General features: G+C 43.8%; 1 protein-coding gene across 1 annotated transcript; it reads right to left on the reverse strand.

Moving 5' to 3' along the window:
• Positions 1-1,668: 1,668 nt before the first annotated feature.
• On the reverse strand, positions 1,669-11,005 carry LOC116375840 (uncharacterized). Its single transcript, XM_031833780.1, has 3 exons — positions 10,186-11,005; positions 9,782-9,870; positions 1,669-2,219 (listed from the first exon to the last, which is right to left on the reverse strand). Exons 1-3 carry the CDS (start codon positions 11,001-11,003, stop codon positions 1,669-1,671), a joined length of 1,458 nt encoding a protein of 485 aa, XP_031689640.1. The 5' UTR covers positions 11,004-11,005.
• Between the last annotated feature and the right edge of the window lie 12,231 nt (positions 11,006-23,236).

Genomic DNA, 23,236 nt, shown 5'->3' on the forward strand with positions numbered 1-23,236 from the left:
GAGGGTCCAGGATATTGTAAAAACCTGAATAGTAATGTGAGTGCATTTTCTTCTCCCAACTTTCCCCATATGCTGAATATTAGTATATTCCTGCTGAGCTCAATATGCTGGAGACCTGTAGAGGAAGGAAGATGAAAACTACTAAGTCATCTTGCTCGTTTCAAGTCTCACCAAAGTGATTATCTTTCTTTCTTTTTTTAACCTGGGAGTGTTTTGTGTGCTGTCATAGAAATAATACTATTATATTGTTCCTGGACATACCACCATCAATTTCAAAATGTTCACAGGTGTTGTTTCCAAAATGGCTGCCATAGATCAGCTGGTTTAGCCTGGTGGTAAGGGTAGGCAGCAACACATCTGCCACACTGATCCTCAACACCTGGGCCCGTCAGGGGAGCTAGCTTAGTCCCCTCCTGTACTCCCTGTTCACCCACGACTGAGTGGCCAAGCATGACTCCAACACCATCATTATGTTTCCTGACGACAAGGATGAAATGGCCTATAGTTAGGAGGTCAGAGACCTGGCGGTGTGGTGCCAGGACAACAACCTCTCCCTCAATGTGAGCAAGACAAAGGAGATGATCGAGGGCTATAGGAATAGGAACGCCAAACAGGCCCCCATTAACATCGACGGGGCTGTAGTGGCGAGAGTTTCAAGTTCCTTGGTACCGGTACCCCGCTTATATAGCCTCGTTATTGTTATCTAATTTTATTTACTTACTTATTTACTTACATTTTTTTTAACTTTAGTTTATTTTGTAAATATTTTCGATTTCTACTCTGTTTCTTGTTGGTTAAGGGCTTGTAAGTAAGCATTTCACGGTAAGGTTGTATTCGGCACATGTTACAAATAAATTTTGATTTGATGAAGCTACACACTGATTACACTTATGAAGCCACATACTGGTTACACTGACGAAGCCACACAGAAAACATTCTCAATATGGAATAAACATATATCCTCTCAATAGAGAGCGAACCTCTCTTTACCCCTTTATCAATATTGTCTAAGACACATTGATGGGTTGGAAGAGACCCCAGGGCTGTCCTGAGGGGATGTGAGGCACTCTCTGACAGGAGGCGAAAGTGCGTTCCAGATCAAATCACTGGGTCCCTCAGTCCTGCATCTGTCCATTCGGACCTAAAGACCACTCAACCACTCAACCTCCCACCACCCTCTACTAGGGGAATATAGTGAGTGGCCATCACCCTCTCTCAGAGGAATACAGTGAGGGGCCACCACAGCCTCTCCCAGAGGAATATAGTGAAGGGCCACCCACAGCCTCTCTCAGGAATACAGTGAGGGGCCACCACAGCCTCTCTCAGGAATACAGTGAAGGGCCACCCACAGCCTCTCTCAGAGGAATAGAGTGAGCGGCCACCACAGCCTCTCCCAGAAGAATATAGTGAGGGGCCATCACAGCTTCTCCCAGAAGAATATAGTGAGGGGCCACCACAGCCTCTCCCAGAAGAATATAGTGAGGGGCCACCACAGCCTCTCCCAGAAGAATATAGTGAGGGGCCACCACAGCCTCTCCCAGAAGAATATAGTGAGGGGCCACCACAGCCTCTCTCAGGAATACAGTGAAGGGCCACCCACAGCCTCTCTCAGAGGAATAGAGTGAGCGGCCACCACAGCCTCTCCCAGAAGAATATAGTGAGGGGCCATCACAGCTTCTCCCAGAAGAATATAGTGAGGGGCCACCACAGCCTCTCCCAGAAGAATATAGTGAGGGGCCACCACAGCCTCTCCCAGAAGAATATAGTGAGGGGCCACCACAGCCTCTCCCAGAAGAATATAGTGAGGGGCCACCACAGCTTCTCCCAGAAGAATATAGTGAGGGGCCACCACAGCCTCTCCCAGAAGAATATAGTGAGGGGCCACCACAGCTTCTCCCAGAAGAATATAGTGAGGGGCCACCACAGCCTCTCCCAGAAGAATATAGTGAGGGGCCACCACAGCTTCTCCCAGAAGAATATAGTGAGGGGCCACCACAGCCTCTGCCAGAAGAATATAGTGAGGGGCCACCACAGCCTCTCCCAGAAGAATATAGTGAGGGGCCACCACAGCCTCTCCCAGAAGAATATAGTGAGGGGCCACCACAGCTTCTCCCAGAAGAATATAGTGAGGGGCCACCACAGCCTCTCCCAGAAGAATATAGTGAGGGGCCACCACAGCCTCTCCCAGAAGAATATAGTGAGGGGCCACCACAGCCTCTCTCGGTCATTACCATAATTAAGAGACACATCAAAGACTTTATAACTACTTACAAGGCTTTTATAACTACTCAGAAGGCTTTTATAACTACTTACAAGGCTTTTGTAACTTCTTAAATCAAATTGTATTTGTCACATACACATGGGTAGCAGATGTTAATGCGAGTGAAGCGAAATGCTTGTGCTTCTAGTTCCGACAATGCAGTAATAACCAACAAGTAATCTAACTAACAATTCCAAAACTACTGTCTTATACACACAAGTGTAAGGGGATAAAGAATATGTACATAAAGATATATGAATGAGTGATGGTACAGAGCGGCATAGGCAAGATACAGTAGATGGTATCAAGTACAGTATATACATATGAGATGAGTATGTAAACAAAGTGGCATAGTTAAAGTGGCTAGTGATACAGTACATGTATTACATAAAGATGCAGTAGATGATATAGAGTACAGTATATACGTATACATATGAGATGAATAATGTAGGGTATATAAACATTATATTAGGTAGCATTGTTTAAAGTGGCTAGTGATATATTTTACATAATTTCCCATCAATTCCCATTATTAAAGTGGCTGGAGTTGAGTCAGTGTGTTGGCAGCAGCCACTCAATGTTAGTGGTGGCTGTTTAACAGTCTGATGGCCTTGAGATAGAAGCAGTTTTTCAGTCTCTCAGTCCCTGCTTTGATGCACCTGTACTGACCTCGCCTTCTGGATGATAGCGGGGTGAACAGGCAGTGGCCCGGGTGGTTGTTGTCCTTCCTTCCTGTAACATCGGGTGGTGTAGGTGTCCTGGAGGGCAGGTAGTTTGCTCCCGGTGATGCATTGTGCAGACCTCACTACCCTCTGGAGAGCCTTACGGTTGTGGGCGGAGCAGTTGCCGTACCAGGCGGTGATACAGCCCGCCAGGATGCTCTCGATTGTGCATCTGTAGAAGTTTGTGAGTGCTTTTGGTGACAAGCCAAATTTCTTCAGCCTCCTGAGGTTGAAGAGGCGCTGCTGCGCCTTCTTCACGATGCTGTCTGTGTGGGTGGACCAATTCAGTTTGTCTGTGATGTGTATGCCGAGGAACTTAAAACTTGCTACCCTCTCCACTACTGTTCCATCGATGTGGATAGGGGGGTGTTCCCTCTGCTGTTTCCTGAAGTCCACAATCATCTCCTTAGTTTTGTTGACGTTGAGTGTGAGGTTATTTTCCTGACACCACACTCCGAGGGCCCTCACCTCCTCCCTGTAGGCCGTCTCGTCGTTGTTGGTAATCAAGCCTACCACTGTTGTGTCGTCCGCAAACTTGATGATTGAGTTGGAGGCGTGCGTGGCCACGCAGTCGTGGGTGAACAGGGAGTACAGGAGAGGGCTCAGAACGCACCCTTGTGGGGCCCCAGTGTTGAGGATCAGTGAGGTGGAGATGTTGTTGCCTACCCTCACCACCTGGGGGCGGCCCGTCAGGAAGTCCAGTACCCAGTTGCACAGGGCAGGGTCGAGACCCAGGGTCTCGAGCTTGATGACGAGCTTGGAGGGTACTATGGTGTTAAATGCCGATGAACAGCATTCTCACATAGGTATTCCTCTTGTCCAGATGGGTTAGGGCAGTGTGCAGTGTGGTTGCGATTGCGTCGTCTATGGACCTATTTGGGCAGTAAGCAAATTGGAGTGGGTCTAGGGTGTCAGGTAGGGTGGAGGTGATATGGTCCTTGACTAGTCTCTCAAAGCACTTCATGATGACGGAAGTGAGTGCTACGGGGCGGTAGTCGTTTAGCTCAGTTACCTTAGCTTTCTTGGGAACAGGAACAATGGTGGCCCTCTTGAAGCATGTGGGAACAGCAGACTAGGATAGGGATTGATTGAATATGTCCGTAAACACACCGGCCAGCTGGTCTGCGCATGCTCTGAGGGCGCGGCTGGGGATGCCATCTGGGCCTGCAGCCTTGCGAGGGTTAACACGTTTAAATGTTTTACTCACCTCGGCTGCAGTGAAGGACAGGCCGCAGGTTTTGGTTGCAGGCCATGTCAGTGGCACTGTATTGTCCTCAAAGTGGGCAAAAAAGTTATTTAGTCTGCCTGGGAGCAAGACATCCTGGTCCGTGACGGGGCTGGTTTTCTTTTTGTAATCCGTGATTGACTGTAGACCCTGCCACATACCTCTTGTGTCTGAGCCGTTGAATTGAGATTCTACTTTGTCTCTATACTGACGCTTAGCTTGTTTGATTGCCTTGCGGAGGGAATAGCTACACTGTTTGTATTCGGTCATGTTTCCGTTCACCTTGCCCTGATTAAAAGCAGTGGTTCGCACTTTCAGTTTCACGCGAATGCTGCCATCAATCCACGGTTTCTGGTTTGGGAATGTTTGAATCGTTGCTATGGGAACAACATCTTCAACGCACGTTCTAATGAACTCGCACACCAAATCAGCGTATTCGTCAATGTTGTTGTCTGACGCAATACGAAACATATCCCAGTGCACGTGATGGAAGCAGTCTTGGAGTGTGGAATCAGATTGGTCGGACCAGCGTTGAACAGACCTCAGCATGGGAGCTTCTTGTTTTAGTTTCTGTCTGTAGGCAGGGATCAACAAAATGGAGTCGTGGTCAGCTTTTCTGAAAGGAGGGCGGGGCAGGGCCTTATATGCGTCGCGGAAGTTAGAATAGCAGTGATCCAAGGTTTTGCCAGCCCTGGTTGCGCAATCGATATGCTGATACAATTTAGGGAGTCTTGTTTTCAGATTAGCCTTGTTAAAATCCCCAGCTACAATGAATGCAGCCTCAGGATGTATGGATTCCAGTTTGCAAAGAGTCAAGTAGAGTTTGTTCAGAGCCATCGATGTGTCTGCTTGGGGGGGGAATATATACGGCTGTGATTATAATCGAAGAGAATTCCCTTGGTAGATAATGCGGTTGACATTTGATTGTGAGGAATTCTAAATCAGGTGAACAGAAGGACTTGAGTTCCTGTATGCTTTTGTGACCACACCACGTCTCGTTAGCCATAAGGCATATGCCCCCGCCCCTCTTCTTACCAGAAAGATGTTTGTTTCTGTCGGCGCGATGCGTGGAGAAACCAGCTGGCTGCACCGACTCCGATAGTGTCTCTCCAGTGAGCCATGTTTCAGTGAAGCAAAGAACGTTGCAGTCTCTGATGTCCCTCTGGAATTCTACCCTTGCTCGGATTTCATCAACCTTGTTGTCAAGAGACTGGACATTGGCGAGAAGTATACTGGGGAGTGGTGCACGATGTGCCCGTCTCCGGAGTCTGACCAGAAGACGTTTCCCTCTTTTACGAAGTCGTTTTTTTGGGTCGCCGGCTGGGATCCATTCCGTTGTCCTGGGTGAAAGGCAGAACACAGGATCCGCTTCGCGAAAGTCATATTCTTGGTCGTACTGATGGTGAGTTGACGCTGCTCTTATATTCAGTAGTTCTTCTCGACTGTATGTAATGAAACCTAAGATGATCTGGGGTACCAATGTAAGAAATAACACGTTAAAAAACTAAAAACCGCATAGTTTCCTAGGAACGCGAAGCGAGGCGGCCATCTCTGTCGGCGCCGGAGTTAAAAATCTTTTATAACTACTTACAAGGCTTTTATAGTAAAAGTGGTTTTCTGAGTTCCTTTTCTCATTATCTGCACGCTGGGTGTTCCTAAAGAGTACTAATCAGGGCAACACTTAGACCCCTCTCTCTCCATTACAGGCTTAGAGTGACTTTCGTATTCTCCTTTCATATTCTCCTCTTACTGTAGGTCCATGTTAGTTAAACTGTAGGTTGACATTGTGGTTTGTTGTAGACAGGGATGTTTGCAAATTGATATTTTTGCAGAATGACTATTCCAATGTCCAATCCTCATATCCCCCAGCAGTCTGAAAACTTCTTACTAAACATTTTCACAGACATGTCACTGTGAAATTAATCGCTATGTTCCTATTCAACATTTGAAGATGCAAAACATATACATTCTCTGGTAAGAATAAAACAGACAATGGAGTTTAAAGTTAAGATCTTCGAATGGCTTTTTAAACAGTTTTGACATACATTTCACGGCAAGTGTACTCCCGAGATGTAGAAACATTTTGGAAACCGTCGTATGCTGTATGGGTTTTAAGATTGATTTTGACAGTCGGGAAAACATATTTTCCCACATGTGCGTTTACGAAAAACGGTATTTATATAACAGCAGCAGTGAGATGCAGTTGTGACAAACTGCTGGAGGAGATCCTAGGTCCTGATGTATAAAACAGGTGGGGAGTAATGAAGTGTTTACTGTACTGTATGTTGGCAGTCACTGTAGTGAGAACTAGTGAAAGGGGCGGTGCCTACTAACACTGGAATACTATAACAACCAGTACATATTTGCGTGGCATGCTGTCCTGTTTACTGAAAGACAACTGCTTGTCAATATGTCCTAATTTGCTGTGTTGCCAAGACTGACAAAAATATAGGGTGTGATCTGTTAGTAAAATAAAAGATAGGGTGTGATCTGTTAGCAAAAAAAAAGATAGGGTATGATCTGTTAGTACAATAAAAGATAGGGTGTGATCTGTTAGTACAATAAAAGATAGGGTGTGATCTGTTAGCAAAATAAAAGATAGGGTGTGATCTGTTAGCAAAATAAAAGATAGGGTGTGATCTGTTAGTAAAATAAAAGATAGGGTGTGATCTGTTAGCAAAATAAAAGATAGGGTGTGATCTGTTAGCAAAATAAAAGATAGGGTGTGATCTGTTAGTAAAATAAAAGATAGGGTGTGATCTGTTAGCAAAATAAAAGATAGGGTGTGATCTGTTAGTAAAATAAAAGATAGGGTGTGATCTGTTAGTAAAATAAAAGATAGTGTGTGATCATGTTCGTACAATAAATGATAGGGTGCCATCTGTGATATAAAGTAGCTTACCATGGTTGAATCATCTGATAAAAACTCTTAAGGATCGTCCCCTTTTTTCAATTTTCGCCTAAAATAACATACCCATTTCTAACTGCCTGTAGCTCAGGCAATGAAGCAAGGATGTGTAACGGCGTTCTTCATTTGTCAAAAGAGAGTCGGACCGAAATGCAGCGTGGTGGTTATTCATGTCTTTAATGGAAAAAGTGACGATACATGAAATAACTAAATAAATACAAAAACAACAAACAGAACGTGAAACCTAATACAGCCTATCTGGTGAACACTACACAGAGACAGGAACAATCACCCACCAACCTAATACAGCCTATCTGGTGACACTACACAGAGACAGGAACAATCACCCACCAACCTAATACAGCCTATCTGGTGACACTACACAGAGACAGGAACAATCACCCACCAACCTAATACAGCCTATCTGGTGACACTACACAGAGACAGGAACAATCACCCACCAACCTAATACAGCCTATCTGGTGACACTACACAGAGACAGGAACAATCACCCACCAACCTAATACAGCCTATCTGGTGAACACTACACAGAGACAGGAACAATCACCCACCAACCTAATACAGCCTATCTGGTGAACACTACACAGAGACAGGAACAATCACCCACCAACCTAATACAGCCTATCTGGTGACACTACACAGAGACAGGAACAATCACCCACCAACCTAATACAGCCTATCTGGTGAAACTACACAGAGACAGGAACAATCACCCACCAACCTAATACAGCCTATCTGGTGACACTACACAGAGACAGGAACAATCACCCACCAACCTAATACAGCCTATCTGGTGAAACTACACAGAGACAGGAACAATCACCCACCAACCTAATACAGCCTATCTGGTGAAACTACACAGAGACAGGAACAATCACCCACCAACCTAATACAGCCTATCTGGTGAACACTACACAGAGACAGGAACAATCACCCACGAAAGACAAAGCGAAACTCAGGCTACCTAAATACGGTTCCCAATCAGAGACAACGAGAATCACCTGACTGCTGATTGAGAACCGCCTCAGGCAGCCAAGCCTATACAACACCCCTAATCAGCCGCGATCCCAAATACTACAAACCCCAATACGAAATACAATAACATAAACCCCTGTCACACCCTGACCTGACCAAATATATAACGAAAACACAAAACACAATGACCAAGGCGTGACAGGATGTGCATATTCTTGGTACCATTTGAAAGGAAACACTTTGAAGTTTGTGGAAATGTGAAAGGAATGTAGGAGAATATAACACATTAGATCTGATAAAAAATAATACAAATACATAAAAATGTTTATTTAAAAAAAAATGTACCATTATCTTTGAAATGCAAGACAAAGGTCATAATGTGTTATTCCAGCCCAGCTGCAATTTAGATTTTGGCCACTAGATGGCAGCAGTGTATGTGCAAAGTTTTAGACTGATCCAATGAACCATTGCATTTATGTTCAAAATGTTGTATCAAGACTGCCCAAATGTGCCTCATTTGTTTATTAATAACTTTTTATGTTTAAAACTGTGCACTCTCCTCAAACAATAGCAATGTATTATTTCACTGTAATAGCTACTGTAAATTGGACAGTGTAGTTAGATTAACAAGAATTTAAGCTTTCTGCCAATATCAGATATGTCTATGTCCTGGTAAATTTTCTTGTTACTTACAACCTCATGCTAATCACATTAGCCTACATTAGCTCAACCGTCCCGCAGGGCACCCACCAATCCTGAAGAAGTTTTAAAACATGGTCAGGGGACAGAATTGATCCTAACCATAGAGTGAAATGTGAATAGATTTCTGTTGAAAATGAACATGGAAAAACAACATTATTGGACAGCATAGTTGGAAACAATCCCACCACCTGCATCCTGCAAAATCCCAATTCAACCTGTGATCACAAGCAACAACAAAAAAAGATTGTCTAGAAACATTTTCCAATGGTTTTATGTTTCCTCAAGGATATCAGAGTACAATTGACCATAGTTTCTACTAGTCCTGGTATATGCAAAATCATGACCAAATGTAAGGCTGTTTCTTTGTACATGTGGCCTTGATGCCTCAGATGAGAGCTCCAGATCAGAGCGGATGCATACACTGTATATACAAAAGTATATGGACATCCCTTCAAATGTGTGGATTTGGTGACTTCAGACACACTCTTCTCAGAAGAGTGGAGGCTGTTATAGCAGCAAAGTGGTGACCAACTCCATATTAATGGCACTGATTTTGGAATGATATATTTGACAAGCAGATGTCTACATACTTTTTGCCAGTTTGTCAGGATGGATTTAGACAGATAAGTGGCTGAAAATGACTACAAATACCCATAAAGCCTGCTCAGATAACCTACTACAGCAGGACTAGATTTGGTACCAGATCCTGGATCTGGAGATTTGTGTAACACCTTAATCACATTGGTGTAGGACTGGGGCAGTAAACCCTATGACATATTTTCATTGAATTGGTTAAAAAGAATGTCTACAAAGATGTTTAATGGAAGTCGAACCGAATGTGGTATCCAAAACCAGTTTGTTCTTCAATCCTCAAGCAGTAGTATACTTTGTCGTTGAGTTAAATAGGCCAACCCTAATACTAGTACTGTACAGTGAACGTGGTGAGACAACGAGTGAATGTGACTCACCCAGGTCATCACAGCACACCTCCATGGAGTCAGAGGAGCAGTCACTCAGGTCCTCCAGAGAAGAGGCATCATCATCCTGGACATTCAACCTACATGCACAGCATGACCATCAATTTGCACCACCATACAATTCTGTCAGTGTAACTGACAGAACAGGGACATTCATATAATACATTTTTACACTACAATATTTTCTACTGAATAGCCTATATAATAATGTGTTCCCACTAGGCACCTGGTTGACTCAACGTTGTTTCCATGTAATTTCAATGATATTATATTGAACCAAGTGGAACAGATATTGAATTGACATCTGTCCCCAGTGGATTGTCTTAAACGTATTCCAGACATACTCCCAGTGAGTATACATTAAAGTAGAGCTGATGCTATCAGTGTACCCTCACCTGAACCTGAAAGGTGCCACAGTGGCCATGTTACTACGGGCTGGCTCACTCCCTCTGTGTGGCACACTGACTGTCTGCCTGGTACCACCACCACCACTCTGGCTCAGATGGGCCGCTCTATGTTTGTTGGTGGACATGTCTTTTTTAGGAGCGATCATGCCATGGCAGGAGAGGTTCCTCGGCTCCCTCTGCTCCTGACGGGTGGTCATCAACACAGCGCTGATCAGATTCCCGTTCCCTGCTTTAGTGTTGGAGAGCCTGCTTTGGCCTGAGTGGAGATCACCACCAGAGAGCTTCGACAGGGCATCCTGCGCATCTCCATTGTCGTCCAGACGGCTGTGGCGAACCCCGCCTGAGGCCCAGTTCCCATTGGCATTTCTCCTGGTGTGAAGTTCTCGAAAAGCCTTCTGGGATAGAGCATTGCTGCTGCGGAGGTCCAGGGTGTCCTTGGAGCGTGGTGGTGGTGTCTGTCTCTTGGGGACCTGGGGGCTGCTGTAGGCTGACCGGCTGATGGTGCCTCTCTCTGGGGCATAGGAGACTCTGGAGGAGGAGGAGCCAGTGGGACAGATACCACCCCTCAAAGCTGCACCACTCAGCAGTTTGTTTGAAAAGGATGAAGATGATGAAGAGTATGCAGAGGGATGCATTTTGGTGCTGAGTTGAAACTGTGCTGTGGGGTTAGATAGGGTGCTGCCCCCCTGATGTTTGGGGTCCAGTTTGGAGAGGGGGGTTATCCTCTGGGGAAGGGGGATACCAGAGACCAGACCTGAGCTTGGTTGGGCCTGGGATATGGTCTTGATGTTCACACCGCCGCTCATGGTTTTCTGAAAGAAAAATAATACAAAAATGACATGATGCTCTTCATATTTCAACCTTTGTTTACATGTGGAGAAGACCAAGTGAAAGTCTCCAAACTATTACCATGCTACAATTGACTGATTCTAAATGGTTGCCTTTTTCATGGTGTTTTCTTGACTACAAATGTCGGAAATTTATATGAATCCTTTTTCAAATCAAAGCAATTTTTGTTGATCACATGCTTTGATAACAACAGGCGTAGTTTCACTAACAGTGAAATGCTTACTTACGGGCCCTTCCCAACAATGTTCACTAACAGTGAAATGCTTACTTACGGGCCCTTCCCAACAATGTTCACTAACAGTGAAATGCTTACTTACGGGCCCTTCCCAACAATGTTCACTAACAGTGAAATGCTTACTTACGGGCCCTTCCCAACAATGTTCACTAACAGTGAAATGCTTACTTACGGGCCCTTCCCAACAATGTTCACTAACAGTGAAATGCTTACTTACGGGCCCTTCCCAACAATGTTCACTAACAGTGAAATGCTTACTTACGGGCCCTTCCCAACAATGTTCACTAACAGTGAAATGCTTACTTACAATGCAGAGAGAAAGAAAAATGAGAAATAATAGAAAAGCTAATTAATAAAAGTCGTAATAAATACACAATGAGTAACACAACTTGGCTATATACACGCGATACCAGTACCGAGTCGATATGCAGGGGTACGAGGAATTTGAGATAGATATGTACTTACACACTAAGATTAAAGTGACAGATAATTTAGTCACAGGAGGAAAATAATCCTGCATTAGGTGTTTGTATACAATGCAGTTTTCTTTTCTTTTACTTATTTTTTCAATTGAACCTTTATTTTACTAGGCAAGTCAGTTAAGAACAAATTCTTATTTACAATGCCGGCCTACACCGGCTGTCACTGGCAGTACCGTGCCTTCTGTAGGCTACGTGCAAGCTACAGAGAGTCTTGTGCGAATTCATATGTGGATTATAATACATTGACATATATGTAAGGGGTAAAACATTTTGTTATGCTTTTTTTTATCAATAGTTTTTATTACATGTTGAAGGCAAGCGATAGGCAGAATACATGATTTTGGTTGCCTCAGTGCCTGTGTGGTCATGCGGTTAAAAGCCATTGACCCTATCGTCATAGCTTCGACATAGCTTCGAATTCGTCCCACTGCCCTTAGACTCATGGATGAATGCAATCGGAACAAGGTTTTATAACAGGCAAGCATTCTGCACAGTAGAAATCAAGTATTTCCTTTTTAATCGCGACAAATCTACTCGGGCAATTTACCAGATACCTTTTATGAATGGAAACTAATGTTGGTGTTACTGTTATTATTTTATTTGTTATCTATTTATGTTATCCAAAAGTGTCTGGTATGGTCATTTCTTATCAGAATCGGGGGTAAAATATCCCTGGACTGTCCATATTTGAAATGTGTAAATAAATCAGGGCAATCGGGGGATTGAGTTATTTGTTACAGAAGGGCGTGGGTCAGAATTGAACTCACACTGACATTGTAAGCCTATATGTGCACTCTGAAGGCAGTGTTCCTAACTGCTAGACCGACCCCAGGCCACTATTGAACTACATTTTGACCCTAGTATACACTTGACACTTGTCGTAGCCTAGTGGAGACCAATATCAATCTTGTGTTATTAAGCTATATAAAACCATAGCTGTTGATATGTATGGCTGCATTTCAGATACATTTTTGAGCATTTGAAGGGTGCAGAACTAGGACCCAGGCCTATAGCGTTTTAGCAAGAGAGAACATTATTTTGATAGCAAGCCCAGATCACACTGACTTGACTGCCTTTGCGTGGAGAGCAAGAGAACTGCTCATTTTCAGTCAACTCACGAGGCTCATTTCAATTCATTTCTGCGACAACAGAGGGATTATGTTAAGATCTGACATCTGTCCTTCCTGAATATCAAATATCAATAGTTAGGTTACTGAACATATCATATGGACTCAATCAGAAACAAATTGAGGGGTGTTGTAGAGCTCCATGTGTGTGGTCCTGCTTCGTGGGAGACTAGGGAGAACACGTGCATGTGTTTATCTCATGCAAAATATACTGTGGATCATATTCTTGCAAGCCGTAGGAGACGGAAAATGGCATGCTTCTTGTAACATTTGTTCTACACTATACTGGACAACAGGTGTACCTACCAGTCTGTCTGTCTGACACACAGAGAAAGAGAGTGCGTTACTGTCTACAGATTCACTGTATGTGCTGTCAAATATGATTTCAACAGAGGCTCGGGAATGCGTGGGGACGTGGGTACTTGAATTGAGTGTCATGAAAGTCACGTCAAATAAAATAGAATTGTGTTAATATTTTAATTCTCATCATTTCGGTTGGAGCAGCTTTGCCACAAACATATTCCATCATTCCCCTTTTCCCTCCAGTGAACTGCATGCTGGGAGAGTCAGTGACAGACTGACATCGTTACTGACTGACATCATTTGGCACACGCAACAGGACTGCTGGCCCTTTAAGGTAGTGCCAGCAGCACCCCACCCCTCCCCAACTCACGGTCTGGTCATGTCCCTGGTTCATGCTACATCTTAAAATCTATTTGTATAGGTTGCGTACACATATTTAGCAGATGTTATTGCAGGTGTAGTGAAATGCTTGTGTTCCTAGCTCCAACAATGCAGTAGTATCTAACAATTCACCACAATACACACATCTAAAAGTAAAATAATGGAATTAAGAAATATATAAATATTAGGACGAGCAATGTCGGAGTCCGGAGTATAAAAATATATATGTGATGGGATGTACATTATAGACATTATGGACTCCACCCTGTGCTACGGTAACCATGGCCTCCCCATCAACACCCAGCCCATGTCTACCACCCTCATATCAAAACAAAAGAAAACAGAAGCATCTTTGTCGTGGGGGACTTGTTGACATGTTCTGCTGCAGCTGCACAGTAGATCGCCAGAGGCAATCACTATAAGATACTCAATGTAAAATATAATTGGACCTGTAGTTAATTTAGTCCTATTTGCCCTCCTGCACAACACATGGCTCCGTGTCTCTGTTCCAGATGACCCATTCAGTAATCATCGGAGTGGAGATAAACACAACAGGCCAGTGCCTTGAACAACCTGGAGGTACGGCTAGTAAGGCCTGCATTTACACATGTAATGTAGGCATAGTAGGAGAGCAGCAGATGTTACCACACGCACACACTGTATGAACTAATGCATGTGGACATGCACGCACACACACACACACACACACACACACACACACACACACACACACACACACACACACATGCACACACACACACACACACACACACACACACACACACACACACACACACACACACACACACACACACACACACACACAGAAACTCACAGGTACAGACACACACACAGAAACTCACACACACGCACATATCTGCACATGTGCATGCACACACGCACGTACACACACACCACATAAACACACACATTGATGAACATGAATAGATTTGACATTAATGACAATGGAGTGACTGGGTGGTTCGAGCCCTGAATGCTGATTGGCTAACAGCCGCGGTATATCAGACCGTATACCACTGGTATGACAAAACATGTATTTTTACTGCTCTAATTACATTGGTAACCAGTTTATAATAGCAATTAGGGACCTCAAGGGTTTGTGAAATATGGCTAATATACCACACCTCTTCGGGCCTTATTGATTAAACATACACTGCTAGCCTATAGTCTGCTGATTTGGTATAAACTAGTCAACGTGATAGTGTTTGTTTATCAACATTTACGAACCCACTGTACCTCTGAAACTTGTCACAGATTATTATGACATCCAGTAGAATGCAGCCCATATCTACAGAGCACACCACACACCAAGATGTTAGATTGACAAGATGTCTCCTGTTAGGACACACAGAGACCTAGAACCAGACAGGAGTGGAGTAATCACACAGAGACCTAGAACCAGACAGGAGTGGAGTAATCACAAAGAGACCTAGAACCAGACAGGAGTGGAGTAATCACAAAGAGTCCTAGAACCAGACAGGAGTGGAGTAATCACAAAGAGACCTAGAACCAGACAGGAGTGGAGTAATCACAAAGAGACCTAGAACCAGACAGGAATGGAGTAATCACAAAGAGACCTAGAACCAGACAGGAGTGGAGTAATCACAGAGACCTAGAACTAGACAGGAGTGGAGTAATCACACAGAGACCTAGAACCAGACAGGAGTGGAGTAAAAAGAGAAAGGACTATTTTTGCCATAAAACTAGACTTACATGTGTAAAATTGTAAAACAGTAATATGAATCTGTTCTGAAAAGGCTTGACAGACTTAAATAGAGAGGACGGTTATTTTCTTACCGAACTGCAGATTTCCTCTTTCAAGCAAAGCCAGGATAATTCCACTGTAAGTCCTAAGCAGTCGTGCATATGTCAGTGTTCCCTAACCAACTGCTAACCACTGCAATGGGATAAACCTATGATGAAGAATACAATTGAAGAGCCACATGCTGCGTTGGGGAGAGTGTGTGAGTGGGGGTCAGAGGATGCTGTACACAAAACGAGCCAATGGAAGAGCTAAAAAGGAGGATTAAATGTATTGTAACAGGATGTTTGTAACCTCTCTCTTTTTCTCTCTTATTTAATCTCTCTGTCACACACACATTCCTCACACATGTCACACCAACCTACACACACACACACACACTGACATGCACACACACACACATACACATGAGTGTGCTCATACACAAGCGTACATGCACATGAGCACACACATGCATGCACGCACGCACGTACACACACACACACACACCCACACACACACACACACACACACACACACACTCACACACACACACACACACACACACACACACACACACACACACACACACACACACACACACACACACACACACACACACACACACACACACACGCACACACACACACAGTGACTCATATTTTTTGTGTGACATCATGCCAAGCTGCAGAGGCGGCATGCTCATGGCGTGTACAGGGGCACGTGCCCCCTCAGATTTGTCATGTAAAAATCTAATATTTATTTTAGATTTCTGTTGTTGTTGTTTTCCTCTGTAATCCAACTAGGCACTAGCAATTGTATGAAGTTGTCTTTAGCTAGCCCAGATAGGTTCCCAATCTCCCGACCTCTTAACTAGCTACCAAGAAGCCCTCTTCAGGCTATTCTAAATGTTCTGCCTAAAATACAAAAAGGCTCAATTCATTTTTAATTGCTAGTTGCAGAGCCCTTACCATTCAGGGCTGAGTCTTACTATCCAAAGTAGAGGGCATTTCAAGTTTAGTACAGCCTGCACGCTTATGGATTATCTCTTTATGTTGAACCTGAGTCTTGTAAATGCCATTGATTCACTCTTGTTTCAATTCCGAGGGAAAAACTCACCTGAATAGTCAAATGTGAAAAGAAAACCTGTTGTTAGGGGATGTTCAAATTGCGGTTTTAATGTGCTGGATTTACAAACAATCAATCATCTTTAAGTTGAACTAGATTGAACATTGTGAAATTACAAATAACTCTTTATATACAGCAATAAACAGATTTCGTGGTCTCAAATCAGTGCAATTACTAACATTCTTCATTAACAATATGGGCAAAATGAATTGTTGACAATGGAAAAGGTGGGAATGTTGTTCCCTTGTCATATACATTTCTACATTTACTTTCAATATAGCATTAAAAATAGCTTTCCAGATGGCATCCGCGATGCAAATATTGAGTGGTGACTAAAACAGCCTGGTCAAATCTGGGTCCCAAGGCCAAACTATTTGAGAACCACTGCACTACAGCTGACCACTACACTCTTAGAAAATAAGGTACTGTCTACAACTTAAAAGGGTTCTCCGGCTGTCCCCATAGGAGGACCCTTTGAAGAACCATTGTTGGTTCTAGGTCGATCTCTTTTGTTTCCAAGTATAACTGTTTTAGGTTCCATGTAGAACCCTTTCCACAGAGGGTTCTACATGGAACCCAAAATGGTTCTACCTGGAACAAAAAAGGGGTTTTCCTGGAATCCAAAATGGTTATTCTATAGGGACAGCTGAAGAACCCTTTTGGAACCCTTTTTTCTAAGAGTGTAGGAAGAAGGAGAACAAGCTTTATATAACAGTCTCGTCCTCGTATATCTGTTAAATTTAGATCAGAGTCCCAGATTCCACATTTCCACTGCCACTTCCTGTGCTGTGTGTTCTGGGTCTGTCAGAATGGAGCTTATCAGACAGGGGCAGAAACAGGGGGACAGAAACGGGGGACAGAAACAGAGGGGCAGAAACAAGGGGGCAGAAACAGGGGGGGAGAAACAGGGGACAGAAACAGAGGGGCAGAAACAAGGGGGCAGAAACAGGGGAAGAGAAACAGGGGGGCAGAAACAAGGGGGCAGAAACAGGGGGGGAGAAACAGGGGGGCAGAAACAGGGGGGCAGAAACAGGGGGGCAGAAACAGGGTGGGTGAAACAGGGGGCAGAAACAGGGGGGAAGAAACAGGGTGGGTGAAACAGGGGGGCAGAAACAGGGGGGAAGAAACAGGGGGGCAGAAACAGGGTGGGAGAAACAGGGGGTAGAAACAGGGGGGCAGAAACAGGGGGGGAGAAACAGGGGGGCAAAAACAGGGTGGGTGAAACAGGGGGCAGAAACAGGGGGGAAGAAACAGGGGGGCAGAAACAGGGTGGGAGAAACAGGGGGTAGAAACAGGGGGGCAGAAACAGGGTGGGAGAAACAGGGGGCAGAAACAGGGGGGCAGAAACAGGGGGCAGAAACAGGGGGGCAGAAACAGGGGGCAGAAACAGGGGGGCAGAAACAGGGGGGCAGAAACAAGGGTGTGCGCAAACACACTCACAGATGCACAGTCAGACACAGTCACTCACACACTCACAGATGCACAGTCAGATACAGTCACACACACAGACACAGAAACAGAAACAGAAACAGACAGTCACACACACGCACACGCACACGCACACACGCACACACACACACACACACACACACACACACACACACACACACACACACACACACACACAGAAACAGACAGCCAAACACACACACACACACACAGAAACAGAGAGTCAAACACACACACACACACACACACACACACAGAAACAGACAGTCACACACGCACACATACACACACACACACACACACACACACACACACACACACACACACACACACACACACACACACACACACACACACTCACACACACTCACACACACATACACACAGTCAAACACACACACACACAGAAACTGACAGTCAAACACACACACACACACACACTCACACACACATACACACAGTCAAACACACACACACACAGAAACTGACAGTCAAACACACACACACACACACACAAACAGAGACAGACAGGCAGGCGTGTGGGGAAAAGAGGGAGCAGCAACACAACACTGTGAGAAGACGACACGTCTATGTGTCTCCATGACAGAAAGCTCACAGCTCTGATTTATCTTATAACATGGCCTCCAGCAGAGAGGCATCAGCATCCTCCTTCCCTTTAACATCTCTGTCTCATGACGATCACCATCTTGAGTGATTGGAAAATGAGCTGGTTGACAAGAAACACCTATGGTGTGTTTCACATATTTTCACATATTTTGAATGTTTTCCATCATTTTTATATTGTTATCTAGAAATGATCATGTTATTTATGGTTTAATGTTATTGTAATATGATCATTGTAATCCTTTGTTCTGCTGTTTAATAACCATGATGAGGATTTACAGATAAAGCTCAAAATGATGAAACTGGATCTAGAGTCGGATTAATATTCCATATGTTCACTAACTGAAAATGGCTATAATAGGATTAATACAATACTTATCTTAGTTTTTTTGCCTGCACAAAGTTGCAGGCAATGGAGTGTGTTGTATGTACATTGCATGTATGGATAGGATACTTTCTGAATTATTCACAATACTGTAAATAGAACATTCAAATAACTCCCTGTCTTTATTCCCTGGGCTGTGGACTAGACAAACCTGATGTGACATCCATGTCCACAGAAGGGAAGAGGTGACATGCCTTGAGACTCAGAGGTCAGTGTTTAAAACAGGACAGGACAAAGTGTATCACTAGGTCACCCGTCCAAAGCTGGGTCCCAGTGTTAGCATCACAGCCACCTGGATAACAGCCTGGGAAAAGCCTGGGAGCCAGGCCTTCCGTTTCCCAGAACAGATCGCTACTAATCACATTGTTCCTCATTCACTCAAGCTAGTCAAGCTCACTCCTCAATCCGTCATACAATCTAATACAATTACGGCAGCTATGCAGCAGCCACTCTCCTGAAGGAATGTGTGTGTGTGTGTGTGTGTGTGTGTGTGTGTGTGTGTGTGTGTGTGTGTGTGTGTGTGTGTGTGTGTGTGTGTGTGTGTGTGTGTGTGTGTGTGTGTGTGTGTGTGCGTGCGTGTGCGTGTGCGTGTGTGTTTGTGTGTGTACACAGTATGTGTGCATGTGTGGGATACAATAGATTGGCTGAAATTGCTATCTTGTGAAAGCAAAAGGAGTCAACCTTAAAAGTGAGAGTTGCAGCTATACTTTCCCCACTTGTCATCCATTTAGCTGTTATACCTTTGTCTCCCACTACTGAGCCATATTCTGTAGAAGCACGTCTATGTAAGCAGTTATCAAATTAGCTATTGATTAAAACAGCCAGGTCACACATGATACAAGTCCGTATTCGACATCCCTCCATGTCTGAGGACGTCAGGTGATGACATGGAAACCGGCCACTAGGGGCAACAGTGAGTACTGTTACCTTCAAATAGGTTTCAGTTTTGCATTGGTTATGGAAGATGGGTGTAAGCACCTGCTGCTGGTGCCAAAGGTTACATGTTCAAATCCAATAACAGGAAGCAGTTTTTGCCATTTATGTTTTAAACCTATCCCAAACTTTAGGCCCTCATTGTAAATTAAGAATTTGTTCTCAACTGACTTGCCTAGTTAAAACTTGTTGGGGATAGGGGGCAGTATTTTCACTTTGGATGAATTGCGTGCCCATAGTGAACTGCATCCTACTCTGTCCTAGATTGCTAATATATGCATATTATTATTACTATTGGATAGGAAACACTCTGAAGTTTCTAAAACTGTTTGAATTATGTATGTGAGTATAACAGAACTCATAGGGCAGGCAATCTTCCAAACAGGAAGTGAAATTCTGAATACATGTCTAATTTCAAGTCATCGCCTATTCACCTTTAAATAAGATATGGATCTGGTAGCACTTCCTACGCCTTCCACTAGATGTCCTCATTCAGTAGAACGTGGAATGGAGCTTCTGCTGTGAACTTTGACCGAATGGGAGGGGAAATAGTCACTGTCTTGGCAGAATGCAATTTCCCTGTGGCGCATTTGTCTGCTGATATCACCGTCGTTCCATTTGGCTGCAGATGAAAATGTATGATCCGGTTGGAACGTTATTGGATATATATGAAAATAACATCCTGAAGATTGATTCTCTACTTAGTTTGACCAGTTTATTTGACCTGGAATATATTTTTTGAGGTTTTCGTCCGAGTTCTCCTGGACCAGCGTCAGCTTTTGGGAACGTGAGCTGAAAGTGCTAGCAAATGCAGCTAATTGGACACTAGTATTGGACATTATGGAACAAAACAACGATTTATTGTGGAACTAGGACTCCTTGCACAGCATTCTGATGAAAGATCATCAAAGGTAAGGGAATATTTATGATGTAATTTCGTATTTCTGTTGACTCCAACATGGCGGAGAAATATATTTACGTCTGAGCGCTGTCTCAGATTATTGCATGGGAGGCTTTTTTCGTAAATGTTTTTTTTTAAATCTGACACAGTGGTTGCATTAAGAACCAGTGTATCTTTAATTATATGTAGAACATGTATCTTTAGTCAAAGTTTAGGATGAGTATTTCTGTTATCTGGTGTTTATGATGAGTATTGAGTATGAGTATTTCTGTTATCTGGAATTAATGCCTTAATTAACTGAACCTTAAAAACTTTGAAATGTGACATTGGGAACAACTTTTAAATTTGACGTTTGAGAAACATGGATGAACATCTAATTCTGAAGTGAGACTGTGAGAGCTTGAGAGAATCCCCACAATACGGTTTGTTATCATTTTTGGTAGCGATCTGGTCATCCGGAATCACAACAACTCAAGGGCTTCTGCCTCAGCAAAGCGTGAAACGTTGTCACTAACCCATCTCTTAACCAATTTACCGCATGGTGATGTCACCATGGAAAGCCGAAACTGCCACCCATGCAAACCTGCTGTTTAGAAAGTCCTATGTTGATAGTATTTTTAACTAGCAACTATCAGGGAATATCACTGATCACATTTATTCACACTTTTACAGTGTTAGTTTCATCAGCTGTTGTACAATATGATACAAAACACAGGAAAAACAGCTATTTAAACACTAAATTCTGAGTGAAAAGCTAAGCTCCCACAGTATATATAGGATTATTCCTGAACCTTTGTCTTTCTCTGCCACAGCCACTGTAGGTTTAGGGAGGGTGTGTTACTAGTTTGGCGCAGAAGGGACAGTTTTTGTCAGTTGACTCCTTTTACACATATATTTTCTGCTTAGTCACAAACAGGCATTTTAAAATAACAGAATTGCCAAATCCAAAATGGCCAAACCTCGAAGGCAGTTGTCACAGCAGGGAAAGTACACCCTGCCAGCACCAATCAACCCTGTGCCATCCCACACAAACAAGCAAGACCCCTGCAGTCAAAGTGTTATGTAACTGACACAGTTTTCTCAATTGAACTCTGACTATTACTGCAGGAATAGAAGGATGAGGCTGTAGTGCAAAGACCATTGATGCAGCCAAGAGCGTAGGAGTGGGACCATCATTCTGAGCTGCTTAGCCTACAGATCTACAGACAAGTAGGTCAGTAGAATGCAGAATGGTATAAAAGTGAAGGAAGAAGCACTGGATATTGAATAACTGCCGTTCTGCAGCTATTTTACCTTAAATGGCGCAGTGGAAGTGAGATTCAGTTCATGCATATGAAATCCAAACATGAATTTCTACTTGTCCTCCTGGTGCAGGTGGAGGTGGATGAGACTCTTCATGGTTGTCTTGAATAATTTCCCTGGAGTTTCTCTTTGCATTGTCTACATACGTAATGTGACAGTTCATATGGAGTTAATGCATTACGTAATCCTTAAAACCCTGTCAGTCTTGAGACCTCGGCAAAAATCCGCCTTTCATTTATCTGACTTTCATTTATTCTGCGTACCCGTCCCTTATATTTAGCCTCACAATGAAGTGTTTTACCATTTTCTTTTCAGGACAACTAAGTAGAATACAAATTTACAAGTAGAATACAAATTTACAAGTAGAATACAATTTTGACATAATCATTTGTATTCATGAGTGTTATTGACACATGCCATTTTAAAAAAAGAAGGTCCCCAGAGAAAAAACCTGATAAAAATGAATTTATATAAATTCTGTAAGCACATGAATTGTTTGCTCAGTGGGAAATGAATATTCAACTAGTCAGTGACAGTTTTGTGAAGTTTGTAGTTTGTGACAGCAACTATGTAAGCTTATTACAGTATTATAGACACTATGTCCTACGATCTTCTATGTAGAAGAACCACTTACATTCTAACGACACTTGTGTAGCTTGTGAGCATCATAGAGCAAAACATGTTACACATGGGTGTTTGTGAGAGTCGGATGAACTTATAGACGTGTCCATTCGTCTTGACAACCTGCTGGCTGCGCGCGGGCGTCCGGAGCAGGCCCTGTTGTTTACACCCCCCGGCCCTCCTGCTCCTATCCCCATGGAGTTAGGGGGGGCTGCATCAAGGGGGACCGGAGAAGGAGTATCCTCCTGCACCAGTTGTGGTCAGCGAGGACACACGGCCGACCGGTGCTGGAGGAGCTCGTCTGGGAGTCGGGAAGGCAGGCGGAGCACTACTCGGTCACCCCAGGTGAGTCAGCACCAGACTCACCCAGAGCTTCCTGTCGGTTATATGTTTGTGTTAACCCAGGAAAATAGGTTTTCTCCCTCTCCACAGCATAAGGCGCTAGTCGATTCAGGTGCAGCTGGGAACTTCATGGATCGTGGGCTCGCGTTAAGGCTAGGGATTCCCCTGGTGTCGTTAGACCTACCTTTCCCCGTGCACTCCTTAGATAGCCGACC

Source organism: Oncorhynchus kisutch, linkage group LG1 (genome assembly GCF_002021735.2).
Source record: "Oncorhynchus kisutch isolate 150728-3 linkage group LG1, Okis_V2, whole genome shotgun sequence".
NCBI classification, from domain to species: domain Eukaryota; kingdom Metazoa; phylum Chordata; class Actinopteri; order Salmoniformes; family Salmonidae; genus Oncorhynchus; species Oncorhynchus kisutch.

Excerpts from the sequence above, each read along its gene's own strand:
- LOC116375840 (XM_031833780.1), bottom strand. The coding sequence starts at position 11,003 with ATGAGCGGCGGTGTGAACATCAAGACCATATCCCAGGCCCAACCAAGC. Across the intron at positions 9,871-10,185 it reads GTGGCACCTTTCAGGTTCAG|GTTGAATGTCCAGGATGATG; the intron begins GTGAGGGTACAC and ends CTGTGCATGTAG. Across the intron at positions 2,220-9,781 it reads GGTGTGCTGTGATGACCTGG|AGAGGCTGTGGTGGCCCCTC; the intron begins GTGAGTCACATT and ends GTAATGACCGAG.